The 27982-nt window shown below is 55.4% G+C and overlaps 4 protein-coding genes across 5 annotated transcripts; 2 read left to right on the forward strand and 2 right to left on the reverse strand.

Moving 5' to 3' along the window:
- Positions 1 to 412: 412 nt before the first annotated feature.
- Positions 413 to 5600, reverse strand: PLK1 (polo like kinase 1). The gene is made up of 10 exons (XM_009567487.2): positions 5056 to 5600; positions 4089 to 4257; positions 3835 to 3979; positions 3297 to 3390; positions 2721 to 2940; positions 2265 to 2423; positions 2078 to 2155; positions 1480 to 1634; positions 1037 to 1219; positions 413 to 622 (listed from the first exon to the last, which is right to left on the reverse strand). Exons 1-10 carry the CDS (start codon positions 5398 to 5400, stop codon positions 416 to 418), a joined length of 1755 nt encoding a protein of 584 aa, XP_009565782.2. The 5' UTR covers positions 5401 to 5600; the 3' UTR covers positions 413 to 415.
- Positions 5601 to 6605: 1005 nt separating this feature from the next.
- On the reverse strand, positions 6606 to 12854 carry DCTN5 (dynactin subunit 5). Its single transcript, XM_009567469.2, has 7 exons — positions 12696 to 12854; positions 12473 to 12541; positions 11743 to 11861; positions 11201 to 11312; positions 10548 to 10650; positions 9719 to 9810; positions 6606 to 6963 (listed from the first exon to the last, which is right to left on the reverse strand). The coding sequence occupies exons 1-7, from the start codon at positions 12741 to 12743 to the stop codon at positions 6943 to 6945; spliced, it is 564 nt and encodes a 187-aa protein (XP_009565764.1). The 5' UTR covers positions 12744 to 12854; the 3' UTR covers positions 6606 to 6942.
- Positions 12815 to 23495, forward strand: PALB2 (partner and localizer of BRCA2). 2 transcript variants are annotated; one of them, XM_054080736.1, is made up of 13 exons: positions 12815 to 12937; positions 13347 to 13406; positions 13486 to 13570; positions 13755 to 15647; positions 16855 to 17666; positions 18237 to 18320; positions 18783 to 18944; positions 19366 to 19451; positions 19715 to 19876; positions 20508 to 20624; positions 20985 to 21072; positions 22070 to 22195; positions 22980 to 23132. In XM_054080736.1, exons 1-13 carry the CDS (start codon positions 12887 to 12889, stop codon positions 22992 to 22994), a joined length of 3741 nt encoding a protein of 1246 aa, XP_053936711.1. In that variant the 5' UTR covers positions 12815 to 12886; the 3' UTR covers positions 22995 to 23132. The 2 variants fall into 2 exon arrangements, with proteins under 2 accessions (XP_053936711.1, XP_053936710.1); XM_054080735.1 differs by having other exon boundaries at positions 12816 to 12937; positions 22047 to 22195; positions 22980 to 23495.
- Positions 23496 to 23882: 387 nt separating this feature from the next.
- On the forward strand, positions 23883 to 27251 carry NDUFAB1 (NADH:ubiquinone oxidoreductase subunit AB1). The gene is made up of 4 exons (XM_054080667.1): positions 23883 to 24214; positions 25341 to 25428; positions 26213 to 26324; positions 27075 to 27251. The coding sequence occupies exons 1-3, from the start codon at positions 23939 to 23941 to the stop codon at positions 26302 to 26304; spliced, it is 456 nt and encodes a 151-aa protein (XP_053936642.1). The 5' UTR covers positions 23883 to 23938; the 3' UTR covers positions 26305 to 26324; positions 27075 to 27251.
- The last annotated feature ends 731 nt before the right edge of the window (positions 27252 to 27982 follow it).

Here is a 27982-nt window from a genome sequence, read left to right on the forward strand (position 1 = left end):
ATTTCTACAAGAGGAAACAAACACCTGGAGCATCAGCACAGTCACGCACAAATAACTTACAAGTTAGTCCTGCTCTCCCCAGGGCTTTGTTCTCTCAAGAGAAGGCCCAGGAGCCTCAAACCAGAGGGTGGTGTTTTGGCTTTGGGAAGTTAGAAAAAAAAAAAAATAAAATGTAGGTTTGCAGTTAAAAAATAGGTTTTCTATTCGGAGTGAGGAGCAAAAAACCTTTGGGTACCAGTCAGAGTGAAGCAGACTGTTGCCACAGCACCAGGGGCTTTCCTTATGGCAGCCAGGCCATGCCCAGCGAGCCCAGCTCTGCAATGGGAGGTTACCGTGCAAGCAGGGATGCTGCCAGACCTCCCCATCCACAGCTGGGACGGTTTGGCACAGATGTTGAGTCTATCAAGAACGAGGTCTAAGCAGAGGATTTTGCCCGATTTGAGGCAGACTTTGAACCAAGGAGCTTTTCCACCATGGTGCGAGCATAGCGGAGCCGGCTGGCCAGCTCCTTGCAGCATCCGTGTTCCTCGATGAGACTCAGCTTGTATGTGCGGAAGTCCCGTTTCTCATCTATGTACGTGACAGCAGCCATGAGGGGGCACAGGATGACTTTGGTGTGGTCCTGTGTGGAGAGAACACATCACCCTGAGCACTCCGCTTGTCAGGGATTGCACTTTCTCAGGACAAAGGATCTCCAAGGCAGCTGGGGCATCGCAGCCACACCCAGAAGTGTCCTGACAGAGCACCACAGTGCTTCATGGATTGCAAAGGGGAACAAGGGGATCTGGGCCGCCAGTTCACGACAACCACACCTAAGCCTGTGCAGCATCTCCTCTGCTAAAGGACTCAGCCCCCTTGCAGCGAGGAGCGGAGGGGCTGATGGACAAGCAAGAGCAGCAAAAGCAAAGAGCCTCCAAGCGCTGGTTTGCCAGGCAAGGTTTTGGCTCTTGTTACACCCTCCTGCTGCCTCACACACAGCGCTGCGTGGAGTGGGGCTCTTCCAGCAGCCCTGGAAAAAGCAGAGCAGCCATCTCACCTGAAAGAAGTTGATCTGCACAGTGCCATTGCTGAGGTGCAGGATGATGGCGCTGCGGGTCCGGAACCAAGTGCAGAGGTAGGGTAAACGGGCCAGCTCATCTCCTTCCCGTGGCGTGATGTTAGCACCCGCCTTCAGCAAGTGCTCGCTCATATAGTTCCGGAAGTATTTCAGTAGTGTTATCTGCAGATGGGAAAGGCTGTGAGCGGGAGGTGACAGGACACAACTTCTGCTATGTGGGGAGGGCAGAGCCTCTCCACATCCTTAGAGCTTGAGGTGTCACTGCACAAGCTTGTGCAGGTTCACATTCTCAGAGTTAACTGGGCCTGCGATGCTCAAGACTGATTTTGCTGAACACTTTGGCTCATACAAGTCTTGTGAGCACTTAATTCTGAAGCTGCTCATGAGCAACCCCTAGTGAGGGCTCCCATCCCAGGACTGACCTTCTTGTTCAAGGCAGAGGGGTAGGATCTCACAGTGAAGTAGGACTCTGTGCCATTCTGCTCGATGTACTGCAAGCTGTCCCCGTCGTTGTACATAATAAGACGTGTGGAGTCATTGAAGAGCACTCCAACGCTGTTGTCACACAGCTGGTAACCTAGTGCACAAGGGAGCCTGTTAGGCCTCAAGACTGCACCAGTTGCACGCAATGCAAAGGCAGAAGGGTCTCATTGAGGGGCTGACAGCCATCCCACCACGTCTGTGTGGCACTTCTCCTCTGGATAACCCTTCCTCCCTTGCTGCATTCCCTGCAGCAGAAGCAGCTTTAGCTGCCGTAGCGGGTACACATGCTCCCTGTGGGGCGAGGCCGGCCATCTTGGGCAGGAGGCAGCCATTTTCCCCCTCAAAGGGATGATGTTTGTGACCAGTACTCTGGATTCACTGGGTACTTGGTAACATTCCTGGTGGTTGTCTTGGTCACATGCACCGGAATGCTGTGATTGAAGGACCAGACCAAGGCAATGCCCAAAACAAAGCTTCCCTATCTATTCTATCTTCGGAAGATAGAACAGGCTGAAGGATTTGTCCCACATTACTCACCTAGACCGTATTTATCTGAGTAGTCCACCCATTTGCTAACCCAGAAGATGGGAATGCATGCTGGGTCTTCAGCTTCTTCTGCAAACAGGAACAGGGTTTGTTAGGAGACCCTTCACAGCACCCTGCGCACTCCAGCTAGCAAGCGATGCCAGAAGGAAGGTAAGGCTTCTCAGCCTTCCAGACTCACCTTGTCTCACAGCCACCTTCTCGGAGGGCTTGGCCGAGTTGACTGCAGTCAGCTGCTGGAGCATGTCAGCTAAGTGACAGTCGACAGCATCCCCCAGCTCCCGCAGCCCGGCTACATCTTCCTTTTCAGGTAAGTTCTCTGGCGCGGGGCTGTCTGGTCCTGGCCAGGAGAGAGAAGAGAGCAGAGATGTGACCAGGTTTCTAAAGGCACCTGGCTGTAGGAAACATGATACCCCATAGAGACAAAGCCAGCACTGGCACTTCCCCTGCTTTAGTTTTGGGTGAAGAGCAAGGAGACCTCTCTCTTGCTCACAAAGTACTCCAGGCTTTTATAGAAACTGGGAGAAAAGCCGAGGCAGAGTCACATTCCCCACTGGTGGGTCTGGATGTCGCTGGAGGGCAGGCAGGCTCTCATCCAGCACTGCAGTCCGGTCCATCACCAGACACTCACGCTTACCTTTGTTAAGTGCGGACAGTGGCTTCCGCCCACTCGGCTCCAGGGCACTGGGAGCGATTGAAAACCGAGGTGCCACAGTGAGGCAGCTGGTGGGCAAGCGGCTGGGGATGTAGCCCGATGTGAAGAACTCGTCGTTCAGCAGCTCGTTGATAGTGGGGCGCGTGGCAGGGTCAGACCTCAGCATCTTCTGGATGAGGTTAGCAGCTACAGGGTTGATGTGCTACAAGGAGACAGACAACGGTCAGGGGACAATGCACACCAGTGGCAGATGCGTTGGGTGTAAATGCAAGGGAAGCAGTGCTAGGAGCAAGCACCTCATGGACCTGAGCACATCCATTTAACCCCGCATGCCAACTGCCCAGCTCAGATTTTTGCTGGGTTACAGAGGAGCTGCTGGCTCCCTGGGAGGAAGCTGTCCCTGCAGGCTCACTCCACCATTGACTGAAAGCGCAGAGAGCTGGGAAGGGGATGTAAGAGCAGTTTCACCGTTATGGGAGAGCCCAGTAAGTGCTAGAAATGGGATGGTGCAGAGGAGGGCTGTGAGGCGAATGGGTTCAACCCTGGGAAGCGCCATACCTTGGGAATCGTATACTCGTTCTTCTTGATTCGGATGTAGGTTTCTTTTAGGCAAGATGTTTCAAAAGGCGGTTTCCCCACAAGCAGAGTGTACCTGCGCACATACAGACAGGACAGTGTCAGCTTTGCAAAAGAGACTTGTTTGCAGAAGTGACCCATCCTAAGCACACTCTGGGACCTTCCTAGTACAGGGCACACCCCTGGTGCTGGACACACAGCAGCACAGACAGCTACATGTGCTCTACCTGGTTCCCACCCCCTGAAAAAGGAAGCTGGGACCTAGTGCTCTCTGGAGAAAGTTCAGGTTAGATAGGGTGGGATTTTGGGCAACACCTCAGGACAGGCATGCTGTATAATGGATCAGCCTGCAGGCACCAGCGTGTGCAGAGCAAGGGAAGGCCAGTGGTGCTCAGCCAGGGCAGGCACTCTGGAGGCAGTGCACCCAAAGCTTTGCCTCACACCAAAGCCCAGGGGTCCCAATGAGATGGGACCACAGCTCATGGTGAGCTGTCACCACATAAGAAGCTTTGTGACTCACATGATGCAGCCGATGGACCAGATGTCCACCTCAAAGCTGTGCCCCTTCTTGCCCAGCACCTCTGGGGCGATGTAGTTGGGGGTTCCACACAGGGTTTTCTTGCGCTCACCATCGTACTCCACTTTGGTGGCCAGGCCAAAGTCACCTGGGAGACATGGGAAGACAAGATCTGACTGAGACGCCCCAGATGGCTGCTCCCCAGGGCAGGTCCCAGCTGTGGGGGGCTGGCGAGGCACCCCATCGCCTGCACCTACCGATCTTCACCTCCATATCGTCACTGAGGAAGAGATTGCCCAGCTTGAGATCACGGTGGATGACACGGTGCTCATGCAGGTACTGGCAGCCCAGGATGGTCTGGCGCAGGTAGTACCGCACCTCAGGCTCGCTCAGTGCCTTCCGACGCTTGTGCAGCTCCAGCAGCGACTACACAGATGGGGTGAGTCAGACACAGAGCACCAACATATCCTGCACTCTGCATTCTCCCATCCCTCCTGCATGAGCCCATCACCCTATAGGCTACCTCAGACCCACCCCCAGGGTTCCCACGTCCCTCCACTTCCCAACTCCCCCCAACTCCCCCATTCCTCAGGGGACACTGTCGCTCCCCCTCCCCCTGACACCAACGCCTTCCCCACGGCTCCCCGGATGATCCTGACCCCCTCTCACTTCATGTGCCCCCACCTCTGGGTGACACGCCCCCGGCCCCCCCCGAGGATTTCTCCCACCGTGTGGTCTTCTTTCTTGGTTAACACCGACTCCCACCGACCCACACGCCCTCGTCCCTTTCCCGGTCCCCCTCTTCCACCGGTGATCTCCCTCCCCGTTCGTCCCCCTCCCCTTTCCCTAGTGTCCTCTCCCCTCTCCGTTTTTCCCTTCCTTTCCCGGTCGCCAACTCTCTCCTCAATGTCGTTCCCCCCCCCCCCTTTTCCGGTCCCCCCCTCCCTGTGACCCCCTTTCCCGTGTCCTCCCCCCTCTTCCCGTTTGTGCCCTCCCTCCTTCCCCGTGTGGTCCCCTCCCCGCGTCTCCCCCCCCCCCCCAGTGTCGTCCTTCCCCCGTTCCTCCCCACCTTTCCCAGTTTCCCCCAATCTGTACCTGCTCTCCCCCCTCCCCATGTGTCCTCCTCCCCTCCCCGGTCCCTCTCCCCGTTATCCCCTCGCTCCCTTCCCCGTGTCCCCCTCCCCTCTCCCGATCCCCCCCGTTTCCCGGTTCCCACCCCCCTACCCTGCGGCGACAGAGCTCCAAGACGACGTAGACGAAGTCGGCGTCCTCGAAGAAGCCGTGGAAGCCGACGACGTGCCGGTGGGCGAGGCTGCGGTGGATGGCGATCTCCATGGACATCTTCTCTTTCTGATGCGGCTTCACCAGCAGCGACTTGGGCACCACCTTCCCCGCGAACACCTCGCGGCTCTCGCTCTCAGCCAGCTCGTAGCACCGCGCGAAGCCGCCCTTGCCCAGGAACCGCCCGCGCACGAAGCTGCGGCGGCTCCGTGGATCCACCAGTACTTTGGGCACCTCCTTGGGGGCCGTAGGGCCCGCGGGCCGCGCCGCCCGGCCGGCCGCGCTCATGGCGGGTGCGGAGCAGGGGCGCCGCGCGATTCAAACGGGGCCGGGGCGTTACGGGCGATGCCCATTGGCTGCCGCCGTTTAAAATCCACGCCGCGCCGCGGGGCACCATGGGAGCTCCCCGCCCACTGCGAGACGGGACACGCCCAGGAGGCGGGGCTACGACGGAGGGAAGGGGCGGGGCCACAGCACAGCAGAGGGCTGTGCTCATTGAGCCACGCCCACAAAAAGGCGGGACCATCACAGGTCTATGTGGCCACGCCCATAAAGGGGCGGGATAATACAGTGCGCAGACACGACCCGTGTGGCCACGCCCACAAAGGGGCGTGACCGATCAACCCAGCAGCGACTGGGTTGACCCGTTTGCTCGAGTGCCGTCACCCCCCTCGTGCCCCCTCTCCCCCGGCCCCGCGCCCACCAAACGCTTCGTTGGGGGAATCCCTGCCGTTTCTTTGAATGGGCCGCTACCGGGCCGCTTCCCTCCCCGCGGCTCCCCGCCCACCCCCTGTATCCAGCGCGTTTATCCACCTTCTCCCATGGATCCACTCCTTTCCCTGATGCCTGCCCCATAAAATCCCTCGACCCCGCACGGAGTATCGGGATCGGCTGCCCCGTCCTTCTCTCCCACCCCGCTGCGGAGCTAAACCCAAAGGGAAAAAACATGCAAGCCCTCCAGCCCAGGCGCTCGGTCCCACCCTGCCAAAACCGGGATAAGGACGGAGACCTAGCCCGGTACGGCCTCTGGTCCCATGGGCGCGAGCTGCCCCGTTCGGCCCTGCCGACAAAGAACACGCGGTTCTCCTCAGCACATCCCGCACCGCGGCTGATGCCCAGCCAGCCCTTGGCCACCAACAGGAGCCGTGGGACACACCAGGGGTTTTCATAGAATCCAGAGCCCATGGCCAGGTCAACGTGGCCAGCAGCCAAGGCAAGCTGCTGTTCCTCTGGTGGAATCCTGCTCCTCAGCCACCTCGGCACCTTCCCACCCGACCGCAGCTCCTGGATGTTCTGGACACTGAGCAGTGGCAGTTCCAGAACCCTCAGCATCCAACCCAGCAGGCATGGAGCGAGAGAGAGCAGGGTTCCACCACCCCGACTGCTTGCTCTGAGGGCTCCAGCGGCCCGGCAGGAGAGCAGCACGGGCTGCGCTGGGTCAGGGCGATCTGGAGGGAAGCACAAAGGATCAATGAAGGAATAGAACAGCTTAGTGTTTGATGTGATCACTGTTGGCACAAGATTCCCAACTGGAGAGGGTCCCTCCCTGCGGGACATGCTTCCCCATGCACCTACAGATCCTCTGCCCACGCGTTAGAGCCCTCCCTCGGAAGCTATGTGCTAGGCTGAACATTGCCATTGGAAACTGGGAATTCCCCGGGCTGCGGCAGCATGCTGTGACCTATGGATGCTCCATCCTTCCAGGGCTGGCAGAGGAGACGAGGCGAGCCCAGGTCAGGGGGACGCTTCAGAGGACAGGAGGATAAAGTGGCCAAATCTAAGGAATGTGAACAGTGCTGAGTGTTTGGGCTCTTCAGAGGCGACTTGGTGTTAGGCCCTGGCAGAGGCCACCTTAATGGAGACAATAAAGAGGTTTGAATTAGGGCAGAAGGGTTGGCTCCTGCCACGAGGAGCAGCCCAAGCCACACAGGTACCTGGGTAGATGCACCCCGCTGTGCGCTGCGGCTGCACAGCTCACACCATGGTGGAAAGGCGACACTTCCCCAGCTGCCATCCTGCTCCCACACTTGTGCCCCCTAGTTCGGCAGCCACCTCTTCCCCCCTCTCCCACACCGGCAGCACTGCCCAACCGTGGCCGTTAATCAAGCGAGTCCAGTGAAATGCACTGCATGGTGTTGAAACTTTGGAGTGACAGCATGGCAACACAGCACACACAGTGCCTCTCGAGCTGCAGCTTCCCACGCTTCCCAGGACTGCTGACAGCAGGGGAAGAGGGCAAAGCAGTGCTTGGGAGGGAGGAACCAACCCCTGAACGCCTTACTTGCAAGAAACCTTGTGGGAACCCCCAAACTTGCTGAGTCTTGTGAGGGGGAGCCCTCCTCCAGCCCCTCACACCTGCAGGGTGAGCCAGGTAGCAGGAACCAAACTCTTTTGCAAGATGAAGACCACTAGGAAGCTGCCTGTAGTATGGACACAAGGTACACTCAATACTTCTTCATGTAGGTAGAAGTTATGAGCCTGGGCCTTCCACATGGACATAAGGTGTCAGAAAGGACACAGCTTCCTTCTGTGCCCAACCCCACTTGCACCGCAGAGGAGGCAAGAGTGCTGCTGCCATTGAACAGGCGTTTCTGGCCAGTACGGACCCGGTGGTTTGATGGCCCCACAGAATCCGGGCTCCCAGCACCACACATCACCTCTGCTGCAACCAGACCGAGCTGAACCACTGCATTGGAGCTCAGCAGAACTGGCCCGGCTGCTGCAGCTGCACATAGAAACTGATCGCCCTGTCCCAGCTGTGCTCCCTGCCATGAGAAGCCGACTCCAGCTCCTGCTTTTTCACGTGGATGTAAAAGGATTCAGGCCATCTGGGATGGCTAGATCCAAAGAACAGGCCATCTCCAAGTGCTTGGAGCAACACTACCGGAGCACCAAACACGTGTGCTAACGTTTTGGTGCTGAAGAGAGGATTTCAGTCATACTGGTCTTTGTGATTCCCACTGCTGCACACATAACAGAAGCAAAGACATTCTGTGTCAGAGCCATGACAAAATGAGGCTGGGATCGTTTGTGGTGAGAGTCATCAGCTCAGAGGCAGAAAGAAGAAACTGTTCCATGCTGAACTTTGCTTTTTTAATGCGCTGACACTGTAAGAGTCAGTGATGGCCTAAAGAGACACGGAAGAGGAGACTGCAGCTCACGGGCACAGCCAGAACCTCACTCTAGTCTCAAGTTTGGTTGGAAGAGTCATGGCCTTGAGTCACTTCAACAACTGAAGAGGCTTTAATTTATGCACAGTAAAAATACAAACACACCAGTCAGTGGTTTACAGGGGATTAACAGCAGTTACTACACACTTCAGTACTCGCACAGCCTGTTGCTATTTAAGGTGTATCAGCAGTTGGCATTGTACAGAACAGCTGAAGGCTCTGGGGCTGCCGTTCTCACAGCTGTACACCTGCTATGTAACTACTGTGCATCCTGGCAACAGTTTCTACACTACAGCATGCAGGAGCCCCGGGTTAAAGAGGTATAGAGGGCTGGTGCTAAGCTTTAATGTAACGCAGCCAAAGCAGGCAGATCCCCTGTCAGCAGTGGTCTGGTACTGAGTCAGGGACACACAAGGGTCAGCTGCTACCCACCAACATTCAGCCGCTCCCGTTAACAATTATTCCTGCTCCACTGCGTGTCCAAAATGAAATGCTCGCTTTTTCCAAGAAGTCTGAATTTCCTCAAGTTTTATAATGCAGAAAAGCACCAAAGAGCTTTCTATACTGGGTAGTGAGTAGGGATGACTGCAGCATTTTCCCACCTGCCTTTCCTTACCCACTTTCTGCTATGCTGAATCCCATGAGTGACAGGGCAATTCTCTGTACAGTGCCCTTCGGCTCTTTAAGGCCTGCGATGTTCAGAAGAGGAACACGCATCAGCCATGAGAACCCCAGTCCTGCGTGATGGGCAAGAGCACAGGGCTGACACGTACTTCAAGATCTAAAAGCTACGAAACCTCCTGTCAGGCGAGGCACAGGAGGACAGATCTTGATGTTAGATAAGAGTCCTAAAGCCAGTCCCAGATCCTGTCCCTACAGCAGGGAATCTGTCAATGGGGAGAAAAGGAAGAGGCCGTCCACCTCAACAGGCAGGCCTACAGAGCAGCAAATACTTTTCTGAAGGAGAGCACTGGGTCTAATGAGCCCTGTGAGCAACTTGGCCACACGGCCCTTCTGTTCTGGGATGGAGATCGCTTCTGGTGAACATAACCCCCTGCTCTGGGCGAGGAGCAGAACTGATGTGAAAGATGGGCACAGGCTGCAAAGCACACGCTGTCACCTCTGCCTTGTTCCCCAGCTACAACCAGGAGATGTGCCCTGAAGGGAATCCTGTCAGCTCTCCCAGCTCCAGAACATGCAATGGCACAATTCAGACAACGTGGAATGGATTACACTTAGATGAGCACACAAAGTTTAAACATGACACAGCAGCGTTCACAGGGGACTGCTTGGCCGGACCACGAGAGGACCTGAATGCTCTCAGCAGCACTCAGGAGTGGTGGAGAGCCCTGCCCTGGAACAACATCCCTCTCCCTGCCCCCGGAATACTACTGCTGCCCTTACTGCTCTGAAACATGGTAAAGAGGCTACTAGACCTGAGTGAGTGGCAAGAACTTCTGGTAGTAGCTCTTTGTAACGTCAATCATGAGTTCCTGCGTACATTCTGGGAGCTCCCCAGTGAAGAGTCCTGGAAGAAGAACAAGAGCGTGGCCATCAGTGTTCTCGCAGGAGAAGGCAGAAATAAGCTTACACCCAACATTTGAAGCAGGGACTGACTGAACTGTAAGTAAATAACAAACAGAACAGCCAAGCGCTCTTCTCTCACGGCGAGCAACACAGCAGGGTCGCTCCTGTCGTACCCGGGGGTGGACATCAGGCAAATTGCTGTGCTGGCTCCCACAACAGCTCCCACTGTTCCCAGTCAAACACCAACACGAGGGAAGTGTTGGAGTGTGCAACTTGTCCAGTGAGTTCTCCAGCACAGCGGGCAGGATGTAAACACCTGTACACCCCAGTTTAACACATCCCTCCCCATTCACACAGCAATGATGGGCAAGTGGAAGCCCTGCAGTCTGAGCCACTGAAACACCTCAAATGCAGGAACCATGGAAGCAGAGGGCTCCCTCTGCCAGGGCCTGACGCCTCTAGGGTTCTCAAGGTCTGAGAAACCACTGCTTATGGTGCAGGACGGCCACAGCCAGCACCTTTGGAACATAGTCCCAGTGAACAGATCCTCCCTACCTAATGTATACTGAAGCAGTGTGGTTCACGTTAGAACTATGACTTTTCAGTTCACCAAGTGCCCTGTACCTTTATTTCTGGGCACTGAATGCTGACAGGTGACCCTGTCATCGCAATCTCATTTTAAAACAAGAATTTCCACGTTATCCACACTTCTGTGCATGTAAAGTTAGGTGAGCATACCTGGGCAGCCAGAGAAGACTGTGAAAGGTGGCACCACTGTTTCAGGAGGCAGCACGGTGTTGTCTAGGATTTTGCAGCAGTCTTTCAGAACGCACCTGCGACCCTAAAGAAGCAATTGGGTAACGTTTATACTCCAGAAACAGTGCAAGCTTTTGCTTATTCCTTGATAAGTTACCTACACGTCAATGAATTTAAGCTCAAGACCCATTCTGTGCAAGGGATCACAGGAATAATGCTCTTCCCAACAGAATTCCCTTTTTCCTTTTTTGAGGAAAAAGGGCTGTTTGCTCTCAGCCAACGCCTGCACAGGTGGTTGCAGATTGACACGTCCATGGGCAAGTAGGAGCCTAGGACCTAGGACCCAAGTCACGCTGTGATGCAGCTTGGCCTTTGTGTTATTTGCGTAGTATGATTCCACTTGTACTTCCCAGACAGGCTGTCATTCCTGGACAGACCAATTACTACAATATTGTTGGTGTGGGCTCTCCAAACAGCTGAACCCGCTGCCCTCAGAACAGCAAAACCACTGCTTTCTGTGGAGAAGGAGAAAGGAACACCACAGAGCAAGCGTGATGCAGAGACCCTCCCACAGCTGTCACACAGCCACCTCAGCACTCCAGAGTTTACAGAAGAGACGGAGAAGCAGCACTCACGATGACGCAGTTCTTGCCTATGTGGACGTAGGAGCCGATCTGGGCAGCGTTGACAACACAGTCCTCCTCTATGAAGACGTGGTCACCAATGTGGAGAGGGAAGAAAGCCACCCTGCAACAGGAGCGTTATTTCTTTGGGTGCACAGACTGACTCGTGGCCCCAACAGATCAAGATCACATTCTGCAAGCCTCCTGTCTCCAGGGTGGATCCCACACCAAGGCAAATCCCACAGCACCTGCTCTTTTCTCACATCCCTCTAAAGGACGGCCCAGGTAAGCTACAGGAAAACGTGGTGAATAAACAAAGAATGAGTAAAACATGTTCTTTGCTCAACAATTGTAACATATCTCAGCCTTTCCATACTGTGGTTGAAAGGAACGCTAAGCCTTGAGGCAAAGCTAAAAGCTTGGGGATATGGCAGGTATAGTGGGATGTTATCCCTGCAAACAGCTTCCGAGGGACAGCAGCCTCTGATCACAGACCCAGCCTCGCTGGCACATTTTCTATAGAAACAGATTTGATCTTCCCATTCCCCTCCTACCCTTTGCTGAATTTCTTGAAGGGTGGTCTGATGACGCTGCGGCTCTTCACCACGCAGTGCCGCCCGACCCGCACGTTTGCCAGGTCACCGCGTATGATGCAGTCGTTCATGACTATTGTCTAGAGGAGGAAAAGAAAAGAATTCCAGTTCCCGCCTGTGTCACCAGTTACCATACAGATGCACACAGCATCTCACGCTGCTCCAGTGAGATTCCATCACTTCACAGAGGATTCTTGCCAAACATGAGAATAAGGCAAATGACACAGGAGCCACCAGTTGTGCTCCCATCCTGTCAGCGAGCTGCACAAGATAAGCCAACGCACAACGTGACGTGTAAGCACAAACAGAAACGTATTGTTTTGTGGATAAAAGCACTGATGGGCTGCTGCCAGTGCACAGCAGAGCAGCACAGGCAGTGACAGAGACCCTGACTTGGTGCTCCCCACACCAGCTGGGGTGGGTGGAGGTACTGGGGCAGGTGGGATAATGGGAAAAGAGGGTAATGGGGCAGGGATGAGGGGTGAGTAATGGGTGGGAGAGAGGTGTATCAGGTGGATAAGGGGGTTACCAGGGTGGAAGGGGGGAGGTACTGGGGCAGGAGGACGATCGAGACTGGAGGCAGGGGGGAGAGGGCATACTGGGGCGGATCGAGGGAGTGGGGGAAGGGGGGGTACCGGGGCAGATCGAAGCTCTGGGGTTGGGAGAGTGCCGGGGCGCCCTCGCCGCCTACCTTGCCATTGAGAACGATGTTCTGGCTGCCGCACAGCACCGACTGCCGGCTCACCTTATTGCCAGACGCCTGCGGGGAGAGCGGGCGGGTCACCGCGGCCCCTCCGCCATCGCCCCCCGGTCCCCCGTCTCGCCTCGCGGGTCCCCCCGCCTCTCCCCCTGGGTCCTCCCAGCCCCTCCTCCACCGCCCCCCGGCCCCCCGGCCTCGCCCTCCGGTCCCACACCGTCTCGATGTACTCGGACTTGTTGTACAGCATCTCGCTCAGCTCCATTGCGGCAGAGGCGCCGCTCCCATACAGCTGCTTCCGGTTTCTACACGGCGCTTCCGGCCTCCAACAGGCGCTCCCGCACAGCGGCTTCCGTTGCGTCACTTCCTGCCGCCAGCGCCGCTCCCGGCCTGGAGGGGCGGGTGCCCATGGAGGGGCTGGCGCGGGGGGGCGGCCTCAGCGGCGCCGACAGGGAGCAGGTGCGGGGCCAGCCCCTTCCCCATCCCATCCTCAGTCCAAATCTCCAGTACATCCCCAGTCCTCGTCCTTAGTGTCATCCCAGTCCCCGTTCCCATTCTCCATCTTCATCTCGTTCCCTGTCGTCATCCTCATCCCCATCCCCATTCCCATCCCATTCCCCATCCCATTTCCCATCCCATTCTTCAATCCCATTCCCTGTTCTCGGTCCCCAGTTCCCCATCCCCATTCCTCATCCCCAGTCCAAATCTCCAGTCCCAACCCATTCCCATTCTCCATGCCCATTGCCATTCCCATCCCCATTCGCTGCCCCCATTCCTGTTCCCGGTCCCTATCCCCATTCCCCATCCCTAGTCCCCATCCCATGTCCATCCCATCCCCAATCCAATCCCAGTACGCTGTGTCTTGCAGCTGCGGGAGAAGCTGGCATTGCTGCGGTGGGAGTACAGTGAGACCATCAGCCGTCTGCAGGTGAGTAAGCCAGGCGGGGGGGGAGCGGCACTGGGAGGCCGGTTCCAACCCTATGCCCTGCTTTATGTTGTGTCTGCAGCGGGCGCGGAGGGCGGAGCGGGCTCGGAGCCATGGCCAGGGACTGGCAGCGGCGGCAGACGAGCAGCAGGAGCGGAGCCCCACAGGTAGGAGCAGAGCAGCAGCGGGCAGGGGGAGCGCAGCCACTGGCCTTTCCACCCTACAGCTCTCCAGTCTTGGCAGGGCGATCCTGGCCTCACTCCTGACAGAACCACCTGGTTTTACTGTGTTGTGTTTTTCTTGGCCGGGGCTTTGCTGGGAATGCTTCACACGTGTGGTGTTTCCCCACAGGTTCTAGGGATAATGTATCTCCCAGCGTACCAACACATGGAACCGCTCAGCTGCAGACTAAAACCTGCTCTGATGCTGACACAGAGAAGGTGGTGTCTGTCACATTTAAACATGTTCCTGAATTCCCCGGCGATGAAGCTAGCCTACAGGACAGCTCACCGGCAGAAAGCGAACGGACTGGCCAGGAACACTGGTGCTATGGAGCCGTTAGGGCTGCTCCCAAGCAGAAAATACCCCAAGCCTCCAGAAACTTGATGAAGCTGAGGAGGCGGGTGAAGGCTCCGGTATCTGAGAAAAGGGAATCGGTGCGTGATGAAACAGTGAAAAATCCAGTTGCTGGTATAGGGGAACTGCGGTCACCGGTCTTCAGGCGGAGCAGCCTCTCACATGCTGAAGAACATGCTCAGAGAGCATACAGACTTGTGCAGAGGGAAGAAAACAATTCCTGCCCTCTCAGTGAGGCATCAGGAGCTGTACAGGATGTCCCCGGGAACAGCGTCCCTCTGGGAGCACCCAAGCCGTTCCCATCTGCGCTGTGGGACCCCTGCCACACCTGGCAGCCCGAATCCCCGGGTGCTGTGGCCATGGCTGGTAACCCTGAGCCTGCACAGGCATGCTCGGAGAAAGGTGACTCTCCTTTGCTTGACAGCAGTGGTGACAGAGTAAAGGAGGCTTCCAGCATAATAAAAAACCAATCAGACAATGAGAGCACATGTGAGGATCAGGGAGAAATACGCAGGCTCTTGGATTTAATGTCAGAAAATGAAGTATTGCCCACTGATGGAAACAAACCTGTAACTGACAAGGGCAAAAGCCATGAAGGAGATCAAACTGACGCTAATGACTTCAACCCCTTTCCTACAGATCTTGCTGTGGGCAATGTTGGAGAACCCTCGGAGAACCGGCAGCTTGAAACTGAGTCAAGACTTCTTCCTTCGGAGAAGGTGACAGCTCCTGAAAGTGCGCTGGACTCTTGCACAGTGGTTGAAGGGCTTCTTTTCCCGGTTGAATACTACGTTAGGACAACACGGCGCATGTCCAACTGCCAGAGGAAAGTGGACCTCGATGCGGTGATCCTTAGCCAGCTGGGCAGAAGCAAGAAGGGTCAGCGCAGTAAATGCAAACAGAGAGATGTGAACTCAGACCGGCCCTCCCAGGAGAGAGTCAAGAATGATTTGGAGTCAGGAGCCGTGCTGTGCCCATATCTTGGTGCAGAAAATGACTCAGTAAATGAAAGTAGTCCTCAGAAATCCCTTCCTGCGTCCAGCGGGAGCAGCACTTCACTGGGATCTCTTTCCCAAAGCAGTGCCACTGGTATGGAGCAAGATTGGAGACGGTCTCAGAGGAAACAAAAGGGCAGAAGGAAGTCTGCCCGCACACCCTCTGTGCATCACGCATCACAGGAAGGCAGAGAGAGTTTGGATCTCCTGGTGAGGGAAGGCAGCAGTCTTCTGCCAAATGAGTGCCAGAGTGAAAGGGAAAACTGTGAGGCTGACCTTGAAAAACCACCTTTGGAGGAGCGTGGGTTCCCTGCGGCTGCAGCTCTGGGGTTGGGAGAGGCCACGGTGACTGATGCTGTACAGCTAGCAAGTGCCGACCCTCGTGGAGGGAGCCAAGTGCTTGGGAAATGCCGGGAAGCTCTGCTAGAACAGACTCAAAATCCAACGCAGAACAGTGATTCTCTGAACTCACAGAGTAAAACTTCTGCCAGCCACGTAGGAGACCTGGGAGCCAACTTCGGTGTGTGTCAGGCAGATAAACGTCCGGTGGAGCATGTTAAGAACCAGGACGTGCAAGGACCCTGCAGGGCTGAGCAGCTCCTAGGGATTAACGCCCCTCCACGCCGCTCCCTGCGTTCCTCTGTGAGACAGAGAGCCAGCCAAGCTGCAGAAGGTATGGCAATCCCAGAGCGTGCCCGAAGCCAGAGCCAGAGGGCCAGGCCGGGAGTCATCCCAGTGAGTGCATGTGCTGCTGTTTGTGCCTTGCTAGGGGTGTTTTGTTCAAAAAAGATCTGTTACGGGTTAACTTGTTTTTTCAAAAATGAGAGAGAGATTTTAAAAAATCAGATTGTTGTGGTGCCCACAATCCTCAAACAATTCCAGAAGCTTCTGCTTCAGGCCAGTACGGGGAGTGAACAGCAGTGCAGGAGTGGGGAGCAGGGAACTGCTTAAGCTGCCTGTGCTGCTGGAGCAAATGGGTGCATCGGTCCCGATTTTCCAGCAAATAGTTGTAAATCCACTTCTCCAGCTAAGTCTGCATATTAATGATTGTTCTAGTGCTGGGAAGTGTGAACCCCAGAGCAGCATTATAGCGTGAGAGTCTGTGAGTGCTGTGAGAGGGAAAGTGTTGAGAGAAAACCAAACCAACAGACTGACCGAGCTGTCGGTCAGCTCTGCGGCCCTCGGTGAGGATATTTTCATAGAAACATGGAATGGGTTGAGTTGGGTTGCGTTGGGTTGATTTGGGAGGAATCTCAAAGCCCATCCAGTTCCACCTCCTGCTATGGGCAGGGACACCTCCCACTGGATCAGGGGCTCCAAGCCCCATCCAACCTGGTTTTGTACACCTCCAGGGATGGGGCAGTGACGACTGCTCTGGGCAATCTGGGCCAGTGTCTCCCCACTCTCACAGAAAAACATTTCTCCCCAAGATCTCATCTCAGTCTCCCCTCTTTCACCTGAAATCTGTTCCCCCTTGTCCTAACCTTGCACTCCCTGATCAAGAGCCCCTCCCCTACTTTTCTGGAGCCTCTTTCAGTCCTGGAAGCTGCTCCAAGGTCTCGTCAGAGCTTTCTCTCTATGCTGAACAACCCTAACTCCCTCAGCCTGTCCTTGCGCAGGAGGTGCCCTAGCCCTCGGATCATCTCCATGGCCTCCTCTGGACTTGCTCCAACAGTTCCGTGTTCTTCCCGATGTCCTTTCAGCTGAAGGCTTGATGCAGAGCAGTTGTGGAGTGCAGTGTCTTTCCAGAAAAATGACACTTCCATGGCACTTTTTTTGATGATGGATTATTGGCACTGGATGAGAGATTCTGAGCAGGCCAGTTGCTGGTTATTTTATGATTTGACACTCTCATATTGTTGTGCTTTTTTTGTGTCTAGATGAAAGCAAAAGAACACACAGCGATCCAGCGGGTACAGAGGCTCCTTCTCCTCTTGGCCTCTCTGCTATAGACCCCGATGCTGGCAGCTTTCTCTTCTCCTTCCGCAGTCTGCAGTGGGTGACCCCCATCCTGGGCATCCAAGACTTTCATTTACCAGATGAGGAATTCGGACTTCTGAAACTTGAGAAATTGGAATCCTCCCCTGTGAATGACTTGGAGGACTTTGTTCCTCATGTGTTTGGAGATGATGTGCCTTCTGAGGACATGCGGGATGCACAGATGAATCCGGAAGAGAACAGTCTCAAAAGTAACTTGATTTCGCCTCTCAAAAATGGTCTGCCCAAGGTACCCCACTTGGAAAGCCCTGCTTCCAAGAAGGAACTTTCCCCCCATGAGCTGCTCTTCACTCCTGTGGGGACTGTCCCAGCTGATGCTCCCACTCAGCCTGAGTCTCAGATCTCCTCATCCATTTTTCCTGTTGTGGGTGCAACCCCAGCTGCTTTACCACCAGTATGCAGTGAGATCTTCCCCAGTTCGCCTTCCGTACCTCCCTCACAAGTGAGTCCGCCTTCCTCCAAAGGAGCATCTGCCTGTGTCGCGGGCCATGGGGAGTGCAAAGACCCTGCCATTCCACTGCACTTGGACAGTGGTGGTGCAGGATCTGCTAGAAAAGAGGAGGAACAACGTACAGCATTTCCTGTAGGAGCTGAAACGGCTCCGGACAATAAATCTGATGAGGCTGTGGCCATGGAGAAGCGCCAGCAGTCAGAGAATGAACAGCAGGGATCTGTCAGAGCTTCTCCTGAACAGGTAATAGGCTGGCCTCTACCAAGGGTACTGAGCCAGTGCCTTTGTGGGTGAATCCCCTTTTCCAGAGTCTCCCCTAGCTCCAGGGGAAAGACCGCTTTGCAGGGTAGCCCTGCATGCTGGCTTTGGCTGTCCTGGGCGACAGATGAAGCATTTGCTGAGGGCTGGAGCTGTGAGTTTTGGTGCTTATTGCAGGACGTGTTTGAAATGTGGTTATGAACAAAAGGTTTCTGGTCCCTGCACGGTGTTGGGCTATGTTAAGGAAAACTTTGAGCTAGGATTTGGACAAGGGGATTAAATGACTCGCATGCGGGGTGGGTACTGAGGTAAGGACTGGTCTCTGAAGGCTGAGAGGTGCAAAGTGGGGCTAACAGACAATTTTCAGGTGAAACTAAGAAAGAGTCTGTCTGGGATCCCTTGTTTTTCAGAGACATGCAAGTACAAAAGGAGGTGCTGTTACTGTAGCTCTGCAACAGCTGCATGCAGCGGGAATTCACATCTCTGCCTCATTTTTGCATCTGCTGGATGTGATTTCAGAGTCAAATTATCCTCATTCTTTGCTTATTTGTGCAGGAAAAAGGTGTAGCAGAACAGTTGACTCCAGTACTGCTTGATGGGCTGACAGAGGAGAGCTTGCAGCTTGTATCAAAGCTAAAGGTGGGATAACATTGGATAATTGTTCACCAAGTCCGTAGCTGCTCTTTAATACCAAGTTTAACAAAAATGCAGTTAGAATTGCAGAATGGCCTGTTTAAGAAAACAGGTTGCTGTCTGGTTTGATCAGTCCTGTCTTCACTTGTGGTGGAGCGTGCAGATGGTAAATTGCTGTTTATCCCCTTTTGACTGATAAAGGGTTTCAGCATTTTTTTCTGAATAATGAATGTCTAAACACGTGCAAATATCTGAACATTTGAACAGAAATGCTGTGTTTGGTTAAATGATCGGGCACCTTGTGCCCCTGTGGCCTCCTGTCACCATTTCAGGCAATGAGCAGCCCAGTGAGGAGCAGATTTTGTGGGGGACTGTCGCACTGCCAAGTGTTCATGTTGGTGTTCTGAAGCCCCAGGTTTAAGAACTATCTCTGACAGAGGAAAACCAGCGCTGTTTTGTTTTGGGCAGGATTCCTCCAGCTCCTGCGCCGTGGATGTGAGCACGGTGTGGTGGGAGGCAGCTGGCAGCAAAGAGCTGTGTGTGGTGACAGCTTGCGAGAGCTCTGTCTCACTCTGGAAACCTCTGGCATCCAATGGCTGGGAAAAGATCTACACTTGGCAGCTCAGAGAGGTATGAACACAATCCTTATTTCTGCAATATAAGGCAACTTTCTCGTCCCCTGTGTTAGTTCCCCAGACAGAAGGAGCTTGGGTTCTTTAGGTGGCATCAGTTTTTGATGCCATTGAATGACAGCGATGAACAATTTGCACTGCTGGTGGAAAAGGCCGGTAGCTTGTGTGCTTCCCTGGGGTTTGCTACTTTGTGTACTGAGTGGTGGCTACAGCCACAGACTTGTGCTCTTTCTCCATACGCTCCCTGGAGATGCTTTTCGTCTCTGATGTCAACAGGGATTCTTAATTGGAGTGTCTTTCTTCAGACAGGTGTGAAAATTAGTTGTGCTCCATAGTATTTTGCTTGAAACGCTCTTGAAAATGGGAATGAGTCAAAGGGACTTTATGGGTGACAAGGAATTCTTGGTTTGCTGTCCTAGGTTCCTGTGATACAGATTGTTCCTCTGCCGGACACCTGTAACCTCGTGTGTATAGCACTAGGAGATCTGGAGATTGGAGAAATAAGGTGGTGTATCTGTTTCCCACTGATGTTTTGCGCCCTGCTGCTTTGCTCTCCTCTGGGGTAGTGGTTGGTGTTCTCTCTCAATAGTGTGTCACTTTCTCAGTTGCTTTAACAGTTGGAAAATATGGAAGGAAACACCAGCAATAAAGACTTGCTCATTTGTCCCTTGAGGTGGAAGACAGTTTAAACACATGCTTATTTTTACACACTATGGCGTGTTTGAGTTATGCTTCCTTGTCATCAGGTGTACTTTTCTCTTAATTTAGGCTCTTGCTTTATTCTTCTGAGAACGACTCCTTCAAGCAATCCCTAGTGAGAACTGGCAATATAAAAGCTGTTCTTGGGCTGAAGGACAGGCGGCTGGTCAGCAGCAGCAGAACTGTGTGCGAGCAGCAAGTGGAAGTTGTCTCACTTTCAGAGACAGGAAGGTGAGGCTGCTGGCTTGGGGTAGTCTCAGCGTGGCAGGTGGAAGAAAAGTAAGGAGACATCTGAGAGGTAGAAATGTGTGAGGTTCCCCTTCTCCCTGGAGGTGTGCTGGAGTCCCCAGCAAAGGAAGGACGTGGATCTGTTCGAGTGAATCCAGAGGAGGCCACGGAGATGATCAGAGGCCTGGAGCGCCTCCCATACAAGGCCAGGCTGAGAGAGTTGGGGTTGTTCAGCCTGGAGAAGAGAAGGCTCCAAGGAGACCTTACAGCAGCGTCTAGTGCTGAAAGAGGCTCCAGAAAAGTAGGGGAGGGGCTCTTGATCAGGGATTGCAGGGATGGGATGAGGGGGAATGTGTTTAAGCTGAAAGAAGGGAGATTGAGATGAGATTTTAGGAAGAAATGTTTTGCTGTGAGGGTGGGGAGGCCCTGGTACAGATTGCCCAGGGAAGTACTGGCTGCCCCATCCCTGGAGATGTTCAAGGCCAGGTTGGATGGGGCTTGGAGCTTCTGATCCAGTGGGAGGTATCCCTGCCCATGGCAGGGGTTGGAACTGGATGGGCTTTGAAGTCCCTTCCAACCCAAACCATTCCACAGTTCTGTGACTGCCTTTCTCCCTCACTAATCTGCTATTCAGGAGCAGGGATGGACGGACATTGATGCCTCCTGAAGAAACTGTTCTAGCTTTTGCTGAAGTAGAAGGACTGCAAGACGCCTTGGTTGGCACCACTGCTGTGAATGGCGTTGTTGTTTGGTCAGTGTCTCCTTGCAACTCGGTGTTTTGGCTTTCAGGCATAGATGGTGGCTGGAACTGCTCACTGCAGGTGTTGTGTGGGGCTGTGGGTTGGCAGCAGATTTGCCTGTAAAGTGCCAATTTTCTAAGGGCCTATGGTCTGGCATTTCAACTTCCATGCGCTTCATTAGATAATGAGTGGACTACGTTGCTCTAATTCCACTTGCTTTTGCCTTGTGTTCATTACATCTCTTCTTGTGGCCTCTTGCCTTTGGTTTATGTAGAACCAAAACCATGTCTGCCTTGCCTAGTGGGGCAACCGTGATTAGAAAGTAATGGGTAGAGGATGGGAATGCAGTCAGGATTTATATTTTCATGCAGGAACCTGCGAACAGGCCAGCTCCTGAAGAAGATGCACGTTGGTTATTCCTACCCAGCTTCCGTCTGCCACCAAGCATATTCCGACTCTGTACGTATGTGCGATGGGACATGTGGTTTGTGCACTGACTGTGGTGGCGATGGAAACATCAGCTAGGTGTTTTTTGAGAGTGGATAGAAACATCAGCTTGGTTTAAATATACAGAAGATATTTCAAAGGGAAATGGGGTCACTGGGAGAAAGAAGCCACCCTGGCTACCTCAAGTTCTCAGCTTCCTGCGGTGTGCTGATAAAATGAGAGCGATGCATCAAAGCATTCCAAAGCAGCAGTGCCTTGCCCGGGGAAGCAGCAGTGCTTGGCAAGTCCCTTGCCTTCTCCAGCAGGTGGCTGCCAGCGGGGTGACAGCATGGAAACCTGCTGCAAAGGGTTGGTGCTAACATGAACCCCAAGAATATCAACTGCTTAAAGACGAGGTTCATACTGGTTATTCTTTCCCACTTGGTGCTGCCTGTGCTGTGATTCCTGATGGATTTTTGTGTTTTAACAAGGATTTGATTGATTTCAGTGAGTATTTAACCTCCTAGGACAAGAATGGCTTGTCCAACAGTGATGGCTTGAGTCTGGCTTTTTGGAGACTTCCTTGGAATGTCCAGCCCTGCATGTTCCTTGCTGGCCTGTGGCTGTGGCTGTGCTGAGAGCTGCTGCTCCCAGTTGTGCTGGGTTCCATGGAATTCTCATTAAACCTCCTAGGGATTAAAGTGAGGCCCAGAGGTTTTACTGTCAATGTCACCTCATCCTGCAACAAGGTTGGCTTTTCCAGACAGAAGGATCAGTGCATGAATCCATTGGGTTGCTGGGCTGCCATTCCTTATCAGTCAGCAGCTGCTTTGGGGTTTATCTCATTCGATAAGGAAAGGAAACAATTTCTGGTTTGTTCAGTCAAACACTGCTGTCCATGAGGCTTTGATTGTGGAGACAAAGCAGCAGTTGGTTTGGGAAAATCCTCTGGGTTTGTTCTCCTCTTGCTGTTGTTTTTAGTGGTGTGGTTTTCCTCTGTGTGACAGGGCCTGCTGTTTGTTGTTCTAAGCCATCCACATGCCAAAGAGAGCGAGTCCTGCGGAAATCCTGCCTTCCGTGTGGTAGCGTTCAACCCCAAAACAGCCAGGAGCACGGGAGTGATATTCTCCTCCCTCCCCGCCGGGCATACAGGAAGGTGAGTACCCCGGGGACACTGCGGGCTGCCTCACAGCTCTCCAAGCTGGTTTGGTATGGGAGGAGAATCCCCTAATGAGCAGGCTAACATTGCTGGCAGGGCTCCTTCTGCCCTCCTGCCAATGATGAGGAGGCTGCCTCGCTGCTGCCGTTGGTCCCGTGCGCAGGCTGGAGGGTGTGCAATGCTTCCTGCCTGCTTCCTGCGCCAGGCTGTGCGCTGACCTCTGCGATGCTGGGGACTCCGTTCACCGGAGCTCTGCTGGCCAACAAATCCTTGCTCCGGCACGCTGTACGTGTCTCTCCTTTTCTCCCCGCAAAGCACCTGTGGAAATGCCATAACAGGGCTCATCAGGCGAACTCCCCAGGTAAACCCCCTGAGCACAGGTCTGCAGCCGGGGCACTCAGAGCACTCTGCTGGATTTAGTGATGTGGACTAGCTGCTTGCAGCCAGATAACCTTCTGCTTCTGATGCCTTGAACTTTGGAGACTAAGCTGTTTAGCCCTCAGCCTTGCAATGCCTTACATCCATCACGGAGCTTCGACGTGCACAAATAATCGTGGATGGAGACCTTGGCCACAGTTGTCATTTCTGTGCTGAGGCTGCACAGGGTTGTCTTTGACATCCTTTGGTCTTGCGTGCACTGAGGAGACAACATAGAACAGAACACAGCTCCCGGTGCTTGGCTTAAATTAGCTTTTTAACGTAGAAAATTAATAAGCAAGCTAATTTAAAAGACAATGGGATGGTGTTTTCTGAGCTGTGACCCTGCTGTGTGTGGCTGCAGGTACCTGGAGGGTGATGTGAAGGACGCCTGCGCAGCTGCGGTGTTGACATCAGGAGCCGTGGCGGTGTGGGACCTGCTGCTGGGGCGCTGCACGGCACTGCTGCCCCCGGGTCCAAAGGGCGACTGGGCGCTGGTCCGCTGGGCCACCACCACTGCCTGCCTGCTGGCCGGCCAGCGGAACGGGACCGTCTGCCTGTACCAGTATCGGCAGCCCCAGCCGGGGGTGGCTTGAAGGGGCGCTGAGGCCAGGGGCACAGCACCGGTGCAGCCGGGCGCAGCAGGGCTGCTGCTAATGGGCCGTGCGTGCCCCAACCAGCGTCGAGGTTGCCGGTAACGGCCGTGCGTGCCCCAGCCGGTGTCAGGGCTGCTGGTAACGAGGCCATTCGTGCCCCGGCCAGCATTGGGGCTGCCGGTAACTGGCCGTGTGTGCCCCAGCCAGCATTGGGTTTGCCGGTAAAAGGCTGTGCGTCCCTCTGGCCGGGCGCCCTGATGTGCGTTGTGGCATTAAACGTTTTTCTGTGGAACCACTCCGTTTCTGCTGCTGTGCGCGGGGGTCTGCGGGGGCTCTGCAGGGGCTTAGACTGGAGCTCAGGGGGATTTTCGGCTTTCCAGCCGAGGATTCTGCCGGGGGCTCTGCAGGGGCTCGGGGAGCTCTGGGGCGGGCCTGGGGGGGGGGGCTCAGCTCGGGGGTCTGGAGGCAGTTGAGGGTGGGGGCTCAGCTCGCGTCCCTGCGGCCCGCGGCCCGCCCCGGCGCGGCCGCCGCCGCCAGGGGTCGCTGCCGCCGCTCTGGCCCCGCCCCTCGACGCAGTTGTCGCTATGGCAGCCAGTGCCCCGCCGGTGACGTCGGCGCTCACGGCACGCCCTCCAGGCTGGTCACGTGGGCGCTCTGGCCCCGCCCCTCACGCCGGGTCACGCAGATCACGTGGTCGCAGTGGCCCCGCCGCCGGGACGCCCGGGTCATGATGGCCGCTCGCGCCCTCTCGGCCTGCGCCCGCCGCCTGCTCCCGCGGCCGCCCCTGGCCGCGCCGCCGCCCGCCGCGCTCCGCACGCTGTGCCCGCTTCCGGCGACGCTGAGGCCCCGGGGGCCCGGCCCGGCCCGGCGCTGCCTGGCTCCCCCCGTCCCACCGCTCGCCCTGTGCCGCCCCTACTCGGAGCTGCCGCCCCTCACCCTAGACGGCATCCGCGAGCGCGTACTGTACGTGCTCAAGCTGTACGACAAGATCGACCCCGAGAAGGCGAGCGTTGGGGCGGGGAGAGGGGGGACTGGGAGGGAGGGGGAGCAGGGGTGAGGGCGGGGTTTGAGGGGCCGGGGGAAGGGGCCGGGGGCCAGAGGAGATCTGGGGGTGCAGAGGGGACTGTAGGGGTGAGGGAGGGGCGGGAAGACGGGGGGGTTGTGGAGATTAGGGATCAGAGGGGGAGTGGGGGATGAGGGAGGAGCAGGGGGACAGAGGGGACCTGGGGGTGTTCGGGGGATGGAGGGGCTGGGCGGTGTGCGAGGGCTGGAGGGACAAAGGGGGGGCTTGGGGGCGAGGGTGTGAGGGAGGGGCAGGGTGGCAGAGGTGGACTGAGCGTAAGAAGGGCAGGGAGAGAGTGGGGGGCTGGGATTTGAGGATCTGAGGAGGGGACTCAGGGGGAGTGGGCGGAGAGCTGGGGGCCAGGGGTGCAGAGGGAGGAGTGACTGTGGGGGTGAGGGAGGGATGGGGGGACAGAGGGGGTGCGGGGGGGGGGCTGGAAGGACAAAGGGTGGGCTGGGAGGGTGTGAGAAGGCCGGGGGACAGAGGTGGTTGGGGGTGAGAAGAGGGGGGAATGGGGGCTGGGGGGCGTATGAGAGGGCAGTGTTGGGCCAAGGGAGTGAGGGAAGGTCGGGGGTGCTGAGGGGGCCAAGTGGGATACAGGGGCCAGGGAATAGGGGGCAGGGAGTGCTGAGGGGCCAGAGGATAACAGGGTCTCTGTGGGCAGAGGAGGCCAAAGAGGGTTGAGAGGTCCAGAAGGGGGCGTACTGGGTTCATGGGGTTCAAGGGGCCAGAGGAGGCCAAAGGGGACTGGGAGAGCAGGCAGTTGAGGGCCCAGGGGCTGGTAGGGTCTGGGGGTTCAGAGGGACAGTGAGGGAGTGTGAGGGATCAGGAGCAGTCAAAGGGGCTGAGGGGTAACAGGGGTCTGGGGATGGTGAGGGCGATGGAGGAGAAAGACCTCCATGGGGGTTAAGGGGCCTGGAGGGAGCCGAGAGGGGGTGCAGGAGGACAGGGGCTGAGGGGGCCAGGATGGCTGGAGGCCAAGGTGCTGCTTGATCCCATGGCCCCGCATTTCTCCCTGGTGCCATCAGAGGTGCAGCAGCTGATCCTCCGTTTCATCTTCCCACAGCTCACAGCTGAGTCCCATTTTATGAAGGACCTGGGTCTGGACAGCTTGGACCAAGTGGAAATCATCATGGCCATGGAGGATGAGTTCGGTAACGAGAGGGGAGTGGGATGGCCACCAGCGCTGCTCTTGCTTCTCTGGGGCCTGGGGCACAGCCAGAGCAAACAAGCGCTGGTTCCTCTGAGGTGTCATTGGTGCCAGCTTCTCACCAGTGTGATCCAAAGAGAACCACGCAGTTCTCTGTCAGTGGGAATGGGCACCGATTGCTCCAGCAGGAGCTAGGAGAACGTATCTGTCCATCTGTCAGGGGCTGCTCTTCTCCTTGCACCCCTCCAGGCACTCCACTTGTGCTGCTGGGGAGGGCGCTTGGGGTACAGCCTGGGTGAGGGCAGCAGGCTCTGTGTTTGGCATAAAAGCTGTGTCTGGAGCCGATGTTAGTTCCTGCTTGTGAAATCACAGATATTCCAGTTTTTTTGTCGCCAGAATTCATCCTCAGTAATTTTGACCTTCTCCATGCTTTCATTCCCTGAACCCTATCCCTAAGCACCACAGTCACACATCTTTTAAACTTTTCCAGGGATGGGGACTCCACCATTTCCCTGGGCAGCTTCCTCCAGTGCCTGAGAACCCTTTCTGCGAAATAACATTTCCTTATATCCAATCTAAATCTCCCTTGGTGCAAGAGGTGGATCTCTGACCAGTTCCAGGGCCAAGAGCCCTCGCATGTCTTGCAGCTGCGACTCTGTTGGTCACACAGACCCTGAACCCGACAGGCCTGTTTGTCCCCAGCCAAGCTGCGGGCCAGCAGTCGTTTCTTCCCTTAGCCTTGCTCCAGTTTCCCTTACTCTGGCCTAAAGATGTGCACTTTCTTCCAGGATTTGAAATTCCTGATGGAGATGCAGAGAAGTTAATGTGTCCACAAGAGATTGTCGATTACATTGCAGATAAGAAGGATGTTTATGAATAAAACCAGTTCTTTGAGGCCAAGTGAGTAGAAACAGGCTCTGGCGAGTGTCTGGGGTAGTCGGTGCATTTGTGTGGCAGCACAGGATGCCGGAGGGGCGTGTTGGCGTCAGGGCCGTATGGCAGGCGGGAGGATGGTAAGGAGGGAGGGAGCCACAGATACCGCCTTCTTGGCACGGGAAGGATGCAGCAAATCTGTTTTCCTGAGGCATCCGCTGTTGGAGGGAGGATGTGGGGCTCGGTGACCCTTCACCTCGCCCTGCGTCACACAGCAGGCGCTCAGATTATCACAGACCTTTTAGTAGATGGCAAATTGACTTTAGTCATCAAACTCTGTCTCTCCAATGCTCCTTGGCCAAGCACAGAGTGCACGGGGTTGACAGCTCCACGGGGGAGGGATAGTGCAGCTCCCAGCTACCCGTGGTGGCCGTTTCCTCCCCATCAGGAAAGGAAACGGCCAGGAAAGGGTTATTGGAGTGGCTGCCCTGATTGCTCAGGGGCAGCAGGGGAAATGAGCAGCAGATCCCTCCACATCCCTGTTTGTTCCTGTGCGTCTGGCCTCCCCCACGCTCCCCAAACCTGGGGTGAGAGCTGCGCCCCTTTGCTCTGCGCTGAGCCCAGGTGAGAATCTCAGCCGTTCCAGAGACCCACAGACTGGTTATGTGTCCGCTTCTGGTCTCCAGCTTGTCTTGCCTTTGCCTGAGCACTGCTGTGCCCTAGACGGGAACTCTGGGCTGGTGAAAAGCTTAACGCATGGATATTTTATTCTAACAGGAGGCGACTGCACAGCCAGGATGGGGCTGGTGTCAGCAGGGTGAAAGTAAGCGCACATGCTGTACTGTTGCTGCTTCCATCGCAACGTTGTGCTTGGACGTTGTATTTAAAGCTGTTGAACTGTATTGTCCTTTAAAAACAGGGGGAAAAAAGGAATAAATATCTAAGACCACTGTGTTAATGGCTTTTCTGTCTTGTTCTGTTGGTGGCTCCCTGTGTCAGTGTGGGAAGGACCCTCCAGGATGTGTCACTGGCTGCACTACAAACACCCTCTCTAACTTGGCTCTGCCTGGTGGGGCCGTTGTCCCGGGATGAGGGCACTGTTATCACGGGATGGTGACAGTAGCTGTGGGGCTGCCAGGCTCTGCGCATGTCACTGTGTTGCTCTTCCTTCTCTCTGTGTGTTGAAAGCGCCAGCAGCACCAGTGGGTCTTGTGCTGCTGGGCCCAAAGCTCCGTGCCCTCTGTCTCTGCCAGCATCGCTTCTCCCTGGTCTCAGTGCCCTTCCCAATACTTTCCTTTTACTGTTTATTTTATCATTGCTGGTAAAACCAAACAGGTTCCATTTGAAAGGCTTCTGCTTTCCTGATGGGAAAAAGAAAGGAGGGAATGGCTTCCCTGCAGCTGAAAAGCAGAACTGCATCCATGTTTCTGGAAGCTCAGCTAATCTCAGCATGGAAGGCTTGCTCTGAATCTCCTGAGACAGAAACAAGTTATTTCTGGACACCACACAGTTTTTCCTCTGGGGCAGGGAGCACTTTCCGATGTCGAAGGCACCACTAGGCTGGGAGCCAAGGAAGTGCCGCTTGGTAACGCATCCCCTCTGGCCGCGGGATGTCAGAGGATGGAAAGTGAAGCTGAGGCGATGCCTGAGCATAGGGTGGGTGCTCTCCAGAGCTACCTTTCCCT

Source organism: Cuculus canorus, chromosome 15, assembly GCF_017976375.1.
Source record: "Cuculus canorus isolate bCucCan1 chromosome 15, bCucCan1.pri, whole genome shotgun sequence".
Classification (NCBI taxonomy): Eukaryota; Metazoa; Chordata; class Aves; order Cuculiformes; family Cuculidae; genus Cuculus; species Cuculus canorus.

Bases quoted from the DNA above. Each gene is read 5' to 3' on its own strand.
- PLK1 (XM_009567487.2), bottom strand. From the start codon at position 5,400: ATGAGCGCGGCCGGCCGGGCGGCGCGGCCCGCGGGCCCTACGGCCCCC. The intron at 2,941-3,296 runs GTATGGCGCTTC...GTCTCCTTGTAG, and splicing joins ACGAGTATACGATTCCCAAG to CACATCAACCCTGTAGCTGC. The intron at 623-1,036 runs GTGAGATGGCTG...CTCTCCACACAG, and splicing joins TGCAGATCAACTTCTTTCAG to GACCACACCAAAGTCATCCT.
- DCTN5 (XM_009567469.2), bottom strand. From the start codon at position 12,743: ATGGAGCTGAGCGAGATGCTGTACAACAAGTCCGAGTACATCGAGACG. The intron at 11,313-11,742 runs GTAGGAGGGGAA...CTCCTGTTGCAG, and splicing joins TTCAAGAAATTCAGCAAAGG to GGTGGCTTTCTTCCCTCTCC. The intron at 9,811-10,547 runs GTATGCTCACCT...TTCTTCTTCCAG, and splicing joins AGTCTTCTCTGGCTGCCCAG to GACTCTTCACTGGGGAGCTC.
- PALB2 (XM_054080735.1), top strand. From the start codon at position 12,887: ATGGAGGGGCTGGCGCGGGGGGGCGGCCTCAGCGGCGCCGACAGGGAG. The intron at 18,321-18,782 runs GTGGGATAACAT...TGTTTTGGGCAG, and splicing joins AGCTTGTATCAAAGCTAAAG to GATTCCTCCAGCTCCTGCGC. The intron at 19,452-19,714 runs GTGGTGTATCTG...CTCTTAATTTAG, and splicing joins CTGGAGATTGGAGAAATAAG to GCTCTTGCTTTATTCTTCTG.
- NDUFAB1 (XM_054080667.1), top strand. From the start codon at position 23,939: ATGATGGCCGCTCGCGCCCTCTCGGCCTGCGCCCGCCGCCTGCTCCCG. The intron at 24,215-25,340 runs GCGAGCGTTGGG...ATCTTCCCACAG, and splicing joins ACAAGATCGACCCCGAGAAG to CTCACAGCTGAGTCCCATTT. The intron at 25,429-26,212 runs GTAACGAGAGGG...ACTTTCTTCCAG, and splicing joins GGCCATGGAGGATGAGTTCG to GATTTGAAATTCCTGATGGA.